This window comes from Aedes aegypti, chromosome 2, assembly GCF_002204515.2.
Source record: "Aedes aegypti strain LVP_AGWG chromosome 2, AaegL5.0 Primary Assembly, whole genome shotgun sequence".
Lineage (NCBI taxonomy): Eukaryota > Metazoa > Arthropoda > Insecta > Diptera > Culicidae > Aedes > Aedes aegypti.
Window position 1 is genome coordinate 151,626,278 of NC_035108.1, and position 15,058 is coordinate 151,641,335.

Consider the following 15,058-nt stretch of genomic DNA (forward strand, 5'->3'; position numbering starts at 1 on the left):
TAGTGGTGGCTTTGAACATTGCATCAATCATTAGATTCAATTGTTCAGTTAGAAAATTAAAATCAGTGGCAGACATATCACTTGAAGTGGGTACATTGTTTTTATTTTATTTTTTCTTTAAAGCTAAGTATGCTGTTTCGCTCAAGAAAAGTAAAGATATTCCTTGACTGAAAGGGTCAAGAAATTTCCTACAGAGAGCCCCCTTTGAAGTGACATTTCTTCTCAACTGCGTACTGCGATCAGAAAAAAGTGATTTTCTTGACCATTTCTTGGGAGAAATTTTCCACGCATCGAGATAGGCGATTCCTTTTCTTGTCAGTAGCAAACCGGCCTTAAGCCTGATTTGCTGCTGAACAGGAATCGCTAAAGAAATTTCTCGCCAATTCCTTGCAGAAATTTTCTACAGCGACTCCCGTTTGAACTGACATCTCTTTTAAACTGCGTACTGCGATCAGAAAAAAGCGCTTCCTTGATCGATTCCTTGCAGGAATTTCCCATGCATCAAGATAGGCCAAGAAATTACTTGTCAGCAGCGAATCAGGCTTTAAGGCTGGTTTGCTACTGACAAGAAAAGGAATCGCCTATCTCGATGCGTGGAAAATTTCTTCCCAGAAATGGTTCAGAAAATCACATTTTTCTGATCGCAGCACGCTGTTGAGAAGAAATGTCACTTCAAAGGGGACCCTCTGTAGGAAATTTCTTGACCCATTCAGTCAAGGAATTTCTTTACTTTTCTTGAGCGAAACAGCATACTTAGCTTTAAACAGCAAATCAACATGACCAAGTAGGCAACGTCCAATGGACGTCTTACGTCAAAAACTTCAAGAGCAATGTCAACTGTAGTGCCGTTCTGTTTCGAAAGTGTTCGTCAACCGTTCTTAGTTTGCGTCACCGTGCATAAAGCGCGCCATTTGACAGTCCTGAATGAGGACACTTTTGTGCTGATATCATTCAATGGGGAGCATCGTCGAACCCGCACGTTCCGAAATTCGGACTGCCCGTTTTTTAACGAGGTATAATTAGAAACAGTATATGTTAAATTGATAATGAATAGTAACGAAAGTTCCCTTTAGTATTTTGTGTTCGAAACGGTAACATCGCTGGAAAAGCTGTACCAGACGTCACTGGGTTGTGCTGTGTTTCATCGTACATGCTGCTCAACGAAAAACCGTTGTGTTGGAGAATTTTCGATCGATTTGAAAACTATTTGGGATAGCCCAAGTAATTTATTATTTTGACGAATATGAACATGTTAAACTTGTGCAATTCGTTTCAGATCACGCCATCCTACAAAAGTGGGCAGTGCTGGAAGAATGCACTGTACCATCTGGAGATGGAAGCGTTGGATTCCTACAACTGGATCTTTCCATTGTGACGAACCAGCAACAGGCTAGTCCAGTCATTCATTCTGTAACTGATAATGACACAAATGAAGAGTAATGATGCGAAATTATTTTAATGGACTGTGATATATTGCAAAATTTCTCTTTTCAGTAACCTCTTGGAACCTTATGCCGATAGTAAAAACCTTCAACGAGTTAAGTACACCATCATTCTTTACCAAGGCGAATTTATCTCGAAAACTGAACTTGCTATCCAAGTATCGTTTGGCGGGATAAAGGTAAAGTTTAAAATTATTTCATATTTTTCACTGCGATACACTGTCGCTATACGCATTATTGTACCAAGTTCCACGATATGTAAACGAGAAAAAAAAAATATCAGTTATTGATTTTCTAAAAATTAATAAAGAAGCGTGAGGATTTTCTACAACAGCTAATAAAAATAAACTGTTTTACAACAAAAAGTAAAAACGGACGAAAAATAATATAAGACAATCATGTGTATAACGGCAGTACAGTTTTATTCATTTGTGTTTCAATTTCATTTTTTTAGTCAAGAACTAAATTTTCGCATCACACTAACGTCGTTCACGAGTGGAATGAGAAGATCGCTTTCATAGGAACATTTCCATCGTTATTGCAAACTTTCATCTTCGATGTCATTGCAAGTGACTGTTGTCATAGACGGGTTGTAGCTGGCAATGATCTACAATTCTGCAATCTATCCAAGCAGATTGACAGCGTCTGTATGGCAATGCACTTGTCACTTACAATCATAGAGTTTCATCCTTTTTTTTTTCAATTGCCGACAGATTCTCTTCCAACTTTTGGTCCGTCCTATCTCTATTTTTACCAAGGACCACAGAATGCTGTTTACGTTGGTCGTTTGCTGCTTTCGATTGTCACAGAAGTCGTTCACAATCGGTCGGTAACCCCGAGAAAATGCCAAACGTTTCCAATTATGGCACCACTGGATACAACTGCGTTTTGGGAGGAAGAACGGTTCCTGATGAAGCTCGTCATTTTTGATGTCTCAGTTTTCGATCCCGCCAAACCGACAAAAGTCACAATGGCTTTGAGCTGTCTATCTCAATCCTCCAATATCGTTGAACTTCAGCTGGAGAAGCTGGCAACATCAAAGGTACGCAATGCAACCTTCCAGGAATTTCCCGAAAGTTATCGACCGACGTTGACGGTTGATTTCCGCTGTCCAGATTTTCGGTGGAAATATGGTTTGACCATTGCCTTGCGGCAAGCGGTTGACCATGGAAGGAATTTACTGGAAAAAGTTGTTCTATTTCGGATGGGTAACGGCGAAATCTCTGCACTGAAACACGCCATGGAAAACGTGTTGATTGATTTTGGTGGTTATCTGAAGAAAGCTCGTGACAATTTGTTCATCAGGAAAGACAAACTACTAACGCAGTGGGATCACAAGAGGATGTTGTACGCCATGGAGCAGATAGTGAGTATAATGAGTCCATTTTGAATATTTTATCTTGCTGTTCAGCTCATGTGAATAATGTAACTTGAACTTTTTTTCTATGGGAGACATCATTAATATCAAATTTACTTCTTTTTGAATATCTAATCTCTTCTAGGACAACATGATCTCTGCAACAAATCAACTAAAGACAACTTTATCGGAACCATTATTTAAAAACCCAGCTTCGATTGAATCGGAACTGATGAACATTATCCATAACCTCGAAGACTTAATTTACGATGTAAGTTTTCCAGTAAATTTAATTCCATTTGTGCCAGTTTGAAAGTTTAGCAGAGAAAGTTTTCCAACAATTCTTCTAGGAGCAAAACACATTTCCCGAATGCATTCTGCTGGTTCGTCACTCCGTGGGACGAAACTGCTGTAAACGTGCCACTGGTAAAAGATGTAGTCATTTCGATGCTATCTGCAGGTTGAATACAGTCGAATACTTGAATTTTCCATCCGATATGCTTGGCGGTGCCATCGGTGATAACGTAGGCTTATCGTGCGGGAAAAGAACCGCGATATTGACGAGGCCATCACGTTGTCAGCATTCCTGTGACCCGGAGTGGTGCGGGTGTGTATATGCAAAACTAGATGTTGTAATCTGGGTCGGTACGGAACAGGAAGCAAGTGGATGCCAAGGATGGAAAGCCACTCGGCAGGATCGCAAAGCTTTTCCCGACAAAGAAACCCAACAACTACGGGAACAAGTTCAATGCTGTGAAGTCGTCTCACCGGTGCAGTGTACTGTCAACGTCCATCAAGGGAAAATACAGGCAGGATTTGATAGTAGCGGGTTGAGCGATCCGAAGTTTGTGGTTTTGATGGGAAACTACGAAATGGCAACGTCGGTAGGTATTTATGGTCTGCAGGATGAACGGATATGATGGGAAAAGCTTTATAAATGGATTTTGGTAATAGGAAAACCTTAATGCCACTCATATTATGCGAAAGATTTACACACAGGCAAAATTAGTTTTTTTTTCGAATTAATTAACTCATTACGCGTGGTGAAGATGGATAAATTATGGACAATAATCTCTGTAGTAGTCATGTCGTCACTTGAGTGAGAACGACACGTTGTTAGCCTTCCCACATCTTTACTCTTCCACAATACAGTTGTTGTGGAAGCGATGTAGGTACGATAGGTAAACAGTTTCAACACTAAATAAATCGCATTCGCTCTTTCCGCGTGGGTAGTAAAATGAGATGGATGGATATGGGTTATGAAAGGGGTCCACGTAGTCTGTAGGGATTTGAATTCTAAACTTGTAACCAACTTAGTTATTGGGTCACCAAGTGGCTCGGCAGCTTAGTTGGTAAAGCGTTCGTCTAGCCTACAAGAGTCCTGGATTCAAATCCAAGCCGAGCACGTGGATGTTTTTTATAATTTCACCCATAATTTGTCCATCTTTACCACGCGTAATGAGTTAATTAATTTAATAATTATGTGGATTGGATTACCGAACAGCTCAATATAAGCGTCAATTTAGTTTTTTTGCATAACCGTGTAGTTCACAATCATAGTAGTTAATCATAGAAGTGCTCATGTGACATATGTTGTTTCTGTTTCATCTTAAAAATGCCATCTATCATTCATTACGTTAAGGTACCCCGGGGCAAGTGAGAATCCGGGGTAAGTGGGGCGTTTCGTCATAGCTCAACTAGGAAAAGTTTTCATAGGGGTATTCTTCTAAAAAGTTGAAGATACAATGACAAGGAGTGTATTTAGTACTAAACCTATTGTTATTTTTATTACCATGTGGTTCATTTAACAGTTGTCAGTTTAGCGCCATTTTCAACTAGCATGACAAATTGTGACACGTTTCACGTCTTGGATTGACTTGCAAACAATAAATGTATTTTAAATCGAATTTCCATCAGTAAGCTATAATTTTTACAGTGAAACCTCCATGAGTCGATATTGAAGGGACCATCGACTCATGGAAATATTGAGTCATGGAACAGCAATCCTTTGGAAACCTGTTTCAAGGGACCATCATAGTAATCATGAAATTTTGTTTCTAGTATGGTTCCATGAGTCGATATCGAGTCATGGAACATCGACTCATGGAGGTATCACTGTAGTATTATTACAAGCTACTAACGATAAACCAGTATTTTATTTTCATTTCATATGAAATTTTCGATGGTCTATCTAACCCCAAAATATATTTGTACCTGGGGTAAGTGGGACCTATCAAAACAAAAAACAGAATCAAAACTTTTCGTACACGTTTCATACATTTTGCTAGAGAGTAGCACTAAAACATTCAAACAAATGATTTTTATCAAAAAAGATCAACCTCAAATTACGTAATTGCATAGGAGGGAGAAGAAAAGTGTTATTATTCTTTATTTTTTAACTAGTGGGCCCGGCAAACTTCGTCCTGCCATCAAGTAGGCTGTTGAAAAACGCTATGGATCGTCCTATACAAAATAACAGTTCCGTTCACGCTCGTTTTTCCGACTTTCCCGGTGAATATCCTGGGTTTTTTATACACACAAACACGTCGGAACCCTTGACGAACAAAACAGAAAAATAATCATTCAAATCGGTTGACCCGTTCGGAAGCCATTTCGTGACATACAAACATCACTCCATTTTTATTTATATAGATTATTTTTTTATTTTTGAAATACGACTTCAAGATTGAAGAAACACACAGCTGAAATTTGAAATGCATCATGAGAACGATCACTTTTATATGTTATTTGAACTTTATTTGTTATTTCTACCAAATTAAGTAGTGATGGAAAACAATTCCATCCCATAAGGTGGTTTTCTGCCATGCATATAAATAATAACAAAACATATTTATAATTTCGTCAATTATTGATTGTTTATGTGTTACATTTTGATTAAAAACTTATGAATGATATATTTTGAACATGTTTAACTTCTCTTTATGCTTTTATTGAGGAATTTTCAATAAATATTAAATGTTAAGTGACATACTATAAAATAAATGGTTTTCTCCAAAAACGTAACGTATTTTATGGTTGATCCCTTATGTACATTAGATATGTACTTAAAATTAAAAATCTATGACTTATCTATCCTACTATTGTAATGGTTAACTTACTGATGTAGATTGACGCATGAAACTGGATGTGTCCCACTTGCCCCGCTTAGCGAGGTAACTGCGTCCATTGGCTCATTCTAAAACTTTCTTCCAAGGTTTTCACAATTTCGAAATTATTCGATTAGTTTCATACACACACCAGCAAATATGTTGCCAAAACGTGATTGTGTTGTTGGATTTGAAAAATATTGACATTTGAAAATTTTATTGACATTTTGTTTGAACTATCGTTTTTTTCGTTCCCACTTGCCCCGCGGTACCTTATATCTAATTGAAACAAATATCTGAAATTACTGATTCCCACCATCACTGCTCCTTAACAATTAAGCTTCAATCCTCTTCTTGCATATGTGTCTCTCTTCAAGGTTATTTCCCAGACACTGTCCCCACTCTGGAATGAGGTCATTGAATTTCGCAACATTAAATTGCTGGATCACAACGATAGCCTCCGTGCAGGAGAAATTAACGTCATGCTACTGCTGCTCGATGAAGATAAACGGAAGGTAAGCTGGTGCAGTTATTTTCCAAAGAAGCGAAATCCTTGTATCTATATCTCTTTGCAAACAATCTCGTGAGGAATTCATTTTCGTCTAAGACAAGCAATGGGTGATAATGTTTTTATTTTCTCTAGGATCTATAATCTGGTAACGGTGTGTCTCTAGTTGCTATTAACACAATTTTTGCAGAAAAATTTCGCCTAGAATTAAACAGTTTATAACTTCATTATAGAGAAGGTGTACGGTATTCGCCATAGTACCAGTATTCGCCAACACGGATTTTATACCATTCTACGCCACAAATGAGTAAAATCATTGAGTGTTTGTCAAATCGCTTTAAGGTTATACAGAAACATTCTTAGAAACCTCAGAATTTGCTCAGAAAATAAAAAAAATTAATTTCCTTAACATGTTTGCTCCTTCGCATCTCATTTTGCCATTCTGTTCTTGAATTGCCACCCTCCAGAAGAAATCAACGTAGGTGGTGAATAAAGAAAAAGAGTGCAAGTGGTCCAGCATTCGCCACACTAATTTTCAATTTTTCCTGTTAAACATGGATCAAAAGCTTGTTGAATATATTGACAGTAATGAAAGGTCTTTTGATTTATTCATGAAAAAATATTTTTCCAAATGATGGTGATAGTACACCTTTCCCATTGCATTTATTTCTTCTAACATGGCAGATTAGCTGTACAAAATGTCAGATTCAAATAAGTTTTTTTTTTCTAATAATTACTATACTGGAGAAAATTGCACAAATCATTAAAGTATATAGATTAAAGTGGGGCAAAAGTTCGACCTTAGTATAATAATAAATATTTCCAGAAAAATTATATCAGTTGAGTAGAGAGAAATACCACACAGTAAACCATCAACATATTGGCTACAATTATGCTGAACAAAGTTATATCCAATTATTCACCCATTTTTAATTACAACAGTTTTAAAATTTATTGTTTTTAACAAATTTTTGCCCCGACACCAAGAAGTAACGTTTGCATATAAATTCACACTAAATTTTGAATTGAACAGAACATGAACAGACTTTTGGGTGAAATTTCATACCAGCAAAAATAGCAGACATTAGAAATAATTAGTCTTGTGTTTAGATTTATCAGCATCTTTGGAAAAACCGCTCTGCTGACTAAGGTTTTGAATGCCAGTCTATTGTGAATACAATACTGTTTACTTTTTCAGCCATTTAAACGACTGACTGGATTTGACTTTTCGAGGCAATCAAATGTTAGCTGCATATGACGTTGATATTTTTCTTCTTCCCGAGTCAGGTTTAAACCATTTCAAAGATTTCTTTTCTGAAATAATGACTTGTAATTCTATTTAGGGTTTTGGTACCAGGAGTACCGGTACCGAAAGTACCGGTGATACCGACCAATTTTTGGTACCGAAATACCGGTACTGGAAAGCATTGAGTACCGGTATTTTTGGTACTGATGAAAAATCTAATAATCGTTAGAAACAATAAATTTCTTCACAATATATGATACACAAGTTTGGTAAGTTTCGTTAATGGCGAACTTTTCAAGTCGATCAAGGAACATATTACATAAAGGCTTATTCTAATTATCATCTTTTCAGCACTAATGATGGTTTATCTCCGTTCATAAAAACGTTAAAATCCCAATCATTATTTGCATCTTGTTTCCGTTAATAACATGTTTTGGAACAGAGGTGAAACGGCATAATGAGAATAATGTTCCTTCTTAAAAATCTACCTTTCTTTCTACCTGTTCTTCTGTGAAGCTGTTTTATCCGAAACGTCCATTAAGCCAAAGCGGTACGTACTTTTGCGAAACGTCTTTATGCGAAACGGGTCACCTATGTTCCAAAACATGTTATTAACGGAAACAAAATGCAAACAATGATTGGACTTCTGTAGAGTATTCATACGCATTTCGTTTTTAATATATTCCTGCCTACTGCGATACATTAACTCTTACAAATTAAATTAAAAGTTTAAGAATAGTTTTGTGTATAAGTATTAGAGAAAAAAAATATTATCAAAAATGAAAAATGATCATAGTGTCCAGCTTTCGAAGCGTCCGGCAATTCAAAGCAAAACGGTATAAAAAAAAAGCTTTTAATGCGAAGTATGCCGTCATTGAAATTTGTACGCGTCGTTGATGATTGTTGCCAATTCATCTCACGATTTCGAATCAAAGAAAACCAGTTGGTTTTGCAATGACTCAGCTGAAAAAGGATCAGCATACTTTATGCATCTAAGCGCGTACAGTGATACTTTTTCAAGTCAAAATAAACTGTCAAGACTGAGTTTTATCACTTTGAAATGCAAGCTGAAAAGTCATCATTGTTGCCAAAACGAATGACGGGCTACTTAGCCTTAATGTGCACGGTGTCCGGTTTTCGAAGCGTCCGGGAATTCGATGCAAAACGGTAGTATTTATCATTGTTCTCTAACTCTGTATCGAGATACAGATTATCGAGTTAGGGAAAGTTAACTGTTTATGGCTCGAGCTTTTGCTCCGCTGATTTGAAATTTTGCCCACTATGAGCAAAAAACGGCCCTTACATAAAATCAAAGAAGGTTTTATTATAATGTTGTTCAATGTGATGAAAGTTGGATCGAAAATTGCAATTTTTGCGTCAAACAAATAAAATAAAATTGTCATATTTTTTAACATATCAATTGATTTTTGTAATTTTTGGAATAAAAATCCCTCACCTCAGTAACAATTGAACCATCATAACATTATTAAAGATTGTTGTGAATTTTATTAGAAACGTATGATCTCCTCGAACTATATACCCTCATGTATGATTTAGAATGAGTTTGTTGATTCTGAAGCATGAACTAGAACGCATAGTAAGATTTATTTTAGTTATAATTATTCTGAGACGCGCCGTGTCTAATGCTTATTCCATATTTATTTAACCTATAGTGTTCGCAGAAAAACGAAACCATAGGCATTGGCTGGGTCAAGTGTCGCCTGCGGTCAGCAGCAAGTACAGTTTGTTACGACGAATCACAAGCCGAGCCTACGACTGTTAACAGCTCGTCTCCAGAGAATCCATCTTTATTAGATAATGACCGGTTCGGCGGAAGTGTGAGAAACACGAGTCACCCATCTGATAAGCCATCGATTTCGCTCGGTCAACACTCCCAGGAAGTGAACAATAAAATATCGCACTTTCAGAAGAGAAACGCTACGGACGATGACCTGTGGAAAAGCTTCAACGGCACTCGTAGGGATAGTGTTCTGCGGTGGGTCGGGATTTTTCGCAATGGACAACGTATGGCAGATGTTTTATTATCTGTTCTAATAGAAAAGGTAAACAACAGTATCTATGTGAAACTACTATTACTATCAACTAACTGACTAATAAACTGTTTTGCGCCAAAGACGGATGAAACTGAGAGCAGCGACATGACAATAAGTATGAAGCCAGGAATTCCAGCCAGCATTTGTCCGAGCTCGAAAAAGTTTCACGTTCAGGTCCTGTTTGCCGGGTTGAGAGATCTTCACAGTTGGACACGAAGCGGTGCCGGGCGATATCGAGTTCAAGTAATATTTGGGGAGTTGAAATTGATGAGTGGTTTATCGTATCGCAGTTCCGGACATTCCATGAGCTTTTCAGACGTGTACGATGCTGGATTTCTGGTATGATATATTTTCGATCCATATATCCTTTTCTTTGAAAAGTCTATCAATGTTTCATAACCACTCACACAAATAGATATCGCCAGTAGCAAAGAATGGTACAATATGCATTATGCAATCGACTGGGAAATTAGACTTACACGCATCATCGTGCGACAAATCCTACAGGACACATTCGTAACCTACCATGCGTTTCCATGAGTACAATTTTGCCTCAAATTGCAAACAGCGGGTATTTCCCTCCCCTTGGTTATGCGACCTTGCCGCGATGGGAGGGCATAATCCATTAGCCCATATGATGGAAACCAAAGGCGTAACCTGTAGTGGTGGTATCACATTTTGGCATTTTTTGCTTAAAGCCGCGTCATAATTCATATGGCATAGACGCAATAAATCTCGGATGTGATCCAACGGACATTCAGCGTAGATAGAATTGGGCCCAGATAGCCGTAGCGGTAAACGCGCAGCTATTCAGCAAGACCAAGCTGAGGGTCGTGGGTTCGATTCCCACCGGTCGAGGATCTTTTCGGGTTGGAAATTTTCTCGACTTCCCAGGGCATAGAGTATCTTCGTACCTGCCACACGAAATACGCATGCAAAAATGGTCATTGGCATAGTAAGCTCTCAGTTAATAACTGTGGAAGTGCTCATAAGAACACTACGCTGAGAAGCAGGCTCTGTCCCAGTGGGGACGTAACGCCAGAAAGAAGAAGAAGAAGAATTGATGCCCATTTCAAATAATTAATCTATTCGAAGTGGACATTAATACTATTGGTGACGTTCAGTTTGCCTTTTGCTAACCAGAATGATCCGTAGCCACTCTTATTATTAGCTAGCTAGATACATCGTTATCATATACGACGTAGGGAATACTTAGGAACTCTTAGGAAAATGAATAGTAGATTCACTGAGTAGAAATAAGTGGCGACAATCTTATTTTTATATGGTTTTTACATTGCCATAATAAGAAATACCTCTTTTGAAACAGCGGTATAAATAATCTTATTCCAGCTTCATTTTCGCAAAATTTACAAGTAGAAAGTAGGCGTTGTGAAGCATTGCATTTGCCACCGAAAAGTGAATCTTGTAGGAGACTGTAATAGAAGCTTAAGGTAACTTTACTCTTCAATATTCACTATAAAAATTACTATGGAAAGTAAGACGCTGAGATCGATCATTAGGGTACACTTGCTAGTTTCGAAAAATTGTTGAACAGACAAGGAAAGGAACTTTTTTCTTTAAGGATATATGAACGTAATGACCAATAAATACTTTTAACAACAAAAATGAAATTAACTAGAACTCTTACTAAACAGCCTAATTTTGTTAAGACTTGACGACAATTGACATTTAAGACTCTAATCTTACGTAAAAGACAGGAGTAATCAGAATAGCACTTGAATGACAAATTATTCAAAACCATTTCGAATAGACAGTATTAGTAATGAAACTACTACACTACTATTTCAAACAAATTGTGATGGAGCTGCTGATTTTCACAATGCTTCCTTTTCTCAGAAGCAAGGGAATATGGGTACTTTTCAAAAACTACCACGTCACATTAATAATAAAAAAGCAGTGTTCATGTGGGCGCCATTGCCTAGTCCGTCTGAGTACACAGCGTAACAAAAATGACATTTTTGCGGGTCTAATGGATCAAATTATGTGTCTCTAGTAGATTTGGGGTTGCTGAATCTGGTGCCATTCTCAGAAATGTTCCAGCAAGTCACAATTTTTAGCTACAGGTCGCCAAAGTTGTATAAAACACTGGTTTTATTAATGTTTACATGAAATTTAAAGTACAATTTATCATACTTTTTTTGTAATCTAATCCACCAAATATGCAAAATAGAACATGAACTTTCATTTCAGACATAATTTGATTGAAATTGCGCGATTAAATTTCGATTAAACCGATTTTTTTAACATGCTTGCAGTCCCCATACAAAATTCTTCGTTTCTTATATATGGCAAAATACAACAATTCTCTAAACCATCAAAAATAACTTTTCCGTATCGAAAGTAATACAAACTTTGATCATCAGTATTGTTATACACATAAAGTTTGAATTCTGTGGCAAATTTAGCCAATATATTACCTTACAAGCCGGCAAACTTGCATGCAAGTTGGCTGAAATAGTCATTTTTTGCATTTTCAATAGTCAATATCTCAAAAACTAGACGTGCTATGATATTTCTGAAAACGGCAATGGATTCAGCAACCCTTAATTAAGTGAATAGCGGTATTTTGGTGCTGGAGACAAAAACGTGTTCCGCAGTGGTATTGGTCCTGGTAGAGGGGAAACTTGGCAAAAGCCAGACCGAGGGTTCAGCCTTGACAAGTTAAGGTGAAACAGTTTGGAATCAACTTCTAAGATTGCACTGAAACTTCATAGGCACAAATCTCGCAAAGAAAGCATCCAACAACAGTGAGCTTTTTATTTTGGCTGTGTGCACTAGCAGAAAGCTTAGAAAAAGAAGATCAGAAACGTTTGACAACTATTTCTCCAGTTTAGTGCCTTTGAAAACGTGAGTAGGGGCACAAGTCAGCCATTGTGACGACCATCTTTGGATACCGAGATGTTTCACCTTAAGCTGTTAGGCAGCTCCAACTGAATACCATACAAAAAAAAATGCAAACAGCGGGTATTTCAATTGTTATAATCCGAGTTAGAATAATTATTTATAAATCGTTTCAATGTATAGAACTAGAAGCGTCAAATAATTGTTTATTTTGTGAATAAATGTGAGTGATTTACTTCAAATATCACTGTAAAATAAGGGGCCCAGATAGCCGTAGCGGTAAACGCGCAGCTATTCAGCAAGACCAAGCTGAGGGTCGTGGTTTCGATTCCCACCGGTCGAGGATCTTTTCGGGTTGGAAATTTTCTCGACTTCCCAGGGCATAGAGTGTCTACGTACCTGCCACACGATATACGCATGCAAAAATGGTCATTGGCACAGTAAGCTGTCATTTAATAACTGTGGAATTGCTTATAAGAACACTAAGCTGAGAAGCATGCTCTGTCCCAGTGGGGACGTAATGCCAGAAAGAAGAAGAATCACTTTTAAATATCGAGTATAAGGAATTTGAGTCATGTTCTGGATTTGAGACAAAACGGTATGTACCTGCTCCTGGGAGGGAGGGACATATACTACACACGAAATATGATACAAATTTTTCTCAAACTGCAAGATAACTCTAACTTGCCAAAGACAATCAAGGCAGATTTAAGGCGAAGTAGGCCGTCATTGAAATTTGTACGCGTCGTTGATGATTGTTGCTAATTCATCTCACGATTACGAATCAAAGAAAATCAGTTGGTTTTGCACCGACACAGCTGAAAAAGTATCAGCATAGTTTATGTATGTTAGCGCGTACAGTGATACTTTTTCAAGTCAATATAAACTATTAAGACTGAGTTATATCACTTTGAAATGCAAGCTGAAAAGTCATTATTGTTGCTAAAACGAATGACGGGCTACTTAGCCTTAATGAAAATTGCTAATTTTCTTCTGTTGTGTACATTCGATCTTTCCGGACAAATATAGAAAAGGGTCATAGTTTTCTATACAATTAATTTTAGTTTTTATTGGAAAAAATGTAAAGATGTGTATTTTATCAATCAGAATAAAAGGAGCTCTCGTGACATTATTTATGAATAAGCATGAATTGATTCTCATTAAGTTTTTGTCACGCTTGATGAAATGCGAAAATATGTTTTGATCAATTACGCGCTTTTGGCATGTTTGTCAATTGTTTAAGAGCTGTCACTGTGAGCCGGGCTCACTTTGACGTACAGAAATTTCGTATCGGTTTATTTCTCCTAGGTATGTACTGAACGATTTGTTTCAAAACATAGAGAAGGTGACAGGGTTTTAGTTTCAGAACGTAACCAGCATAAATAAAAATGTTTTTCAAAATTGTCAATCGATAGATATTGAATAAGTTGGGGACGAAGTTCAATCTAAGTGATTTTACCAATATTTCCAGAAAAAAAAACTATAACAAACGAGAAAAATATAAATCATGCGTTAAATTTTATACGTGCCTATCGATTTCTTTTCGTCGAATTTCTCTTTGAATCAGTACGCAACATTCAATCGATTTTCGTAACTTTTTACGATGCAGCACAACGAAGGGCGATGAGTGCTTTATACTGAATCAAAAAAGCGGTCAAAAATAGTTGCCTTGCCATGTAAATAGCGCAAAGCACACCATGAATCAATAGTTTTGCAAGACAAATTTGCTGTCAGAATATCTATCAATTTCTAGTTACAATAGTTTTTAAACTCATTGTCTAACAATAAGTTTCTCTAGTAAGCACTAGCCCGCCAATTTTCCTTTTTTTTTGTCGTACAGGACTATTATATGGCTACTAAAGGGCTTTTCCAGCTGTATAATATCATTATATGAGCACACTGGGCAAATTAGAATGCTTTTTGGTTACTTCAATTTGCTTCACCTGTGGTTCGGAACAATATTGTGGCGGAAGCTCGAAGATTGAAACACAAAGTATTGATATTTCTATAACATTAATAACACAGCGTAACAAAAATGACATTTTTACGTGTCTCAAAAATCAGATTATGTGTCTCTAGGAGTTTTGGGGTTGCTGAATCTGATGCCGTTTTCAGAAATCACGTCACAATTTTCAGCTACAGGTCGTTAAGGTTGTATAAAACACTGTTTTCATTGATGTTTACATGAAATTTAAAGTATGATTTATCAAACTTTTTTTGTGATATACCACCAAGCATGCAAAATAGGACTTGTATTTTCATTTCAGATATAATTTGGTTAAAATTTCACGATAAAATTTAGATTAAGGGTGTGAACCGTTTCACCGATTCATTTAACTTTAAATTAAATTTTGACAGCTCGATAGTTATGTCTTCTTCAGTTAGAGATAATCCTGCTTTGGAGCATTTTCTGCTCCCGTGAATTTGAGGATAACTAACCATCTGTCAAATTTGTTCTGAAATAACTACTCGACTGTCAAAG

At 37.0% G+C, this 15,058-nt stretch overlaps 1 protein-coding gene across 1 annotated transcript in view; it reads left to right on the forward strand.

Annotated features, from left to right (window-relative positions):
* The first annotated feature begins 1,279 nt into the window (after positions 1 to 1,279).
* Positions 1,280 to 15,058, forward strand: part of LOC110676122 (fer-1-like protein 6) — a 49,109-nt gene continuing 35,330 nt past the window's right edge. The window contains exons 1-9 of the mRNA XM_021842754.1: positions 1,280 to 1,436; positions 1,495 to 1,621; positions 1,897 to 2,089; positions 2,156 to 2,808; positions 2,945 to 3,070; positions 3,150 to 3,683; positions 6,284 to 6,421; positions 9,334 to 9,723; positions 9,796 to 10,053. Coding sequence (XP_021698446.1) covers positions 2,305 to 2,808; positions 2,945 to 3,070; positions 3,150 to 3,683; positions 6,284 to 6,421; positions 9,334 to 9,723; positions 9,796 to 10,053 — 1,950 coding nt within the window. The 5' untranslated portion in view covers positions 1,280 to 1,436; positions 1,495 to 1,621; positions 1,897 to 2,089; positions 2,156 to 2,304. The remainder of the gene's footprint in view (positions 1,437 to 1,494; positions 1,622 to 1,896; positions 2,090 to 2,155; positions 2,809 to 2,944; positions 3,071 to 3,149; positions 3,684 to 6,283; positions 6,422 to 9,333; positions 9,724 to 9,795; positions 10,054 to 15,058) is intronic.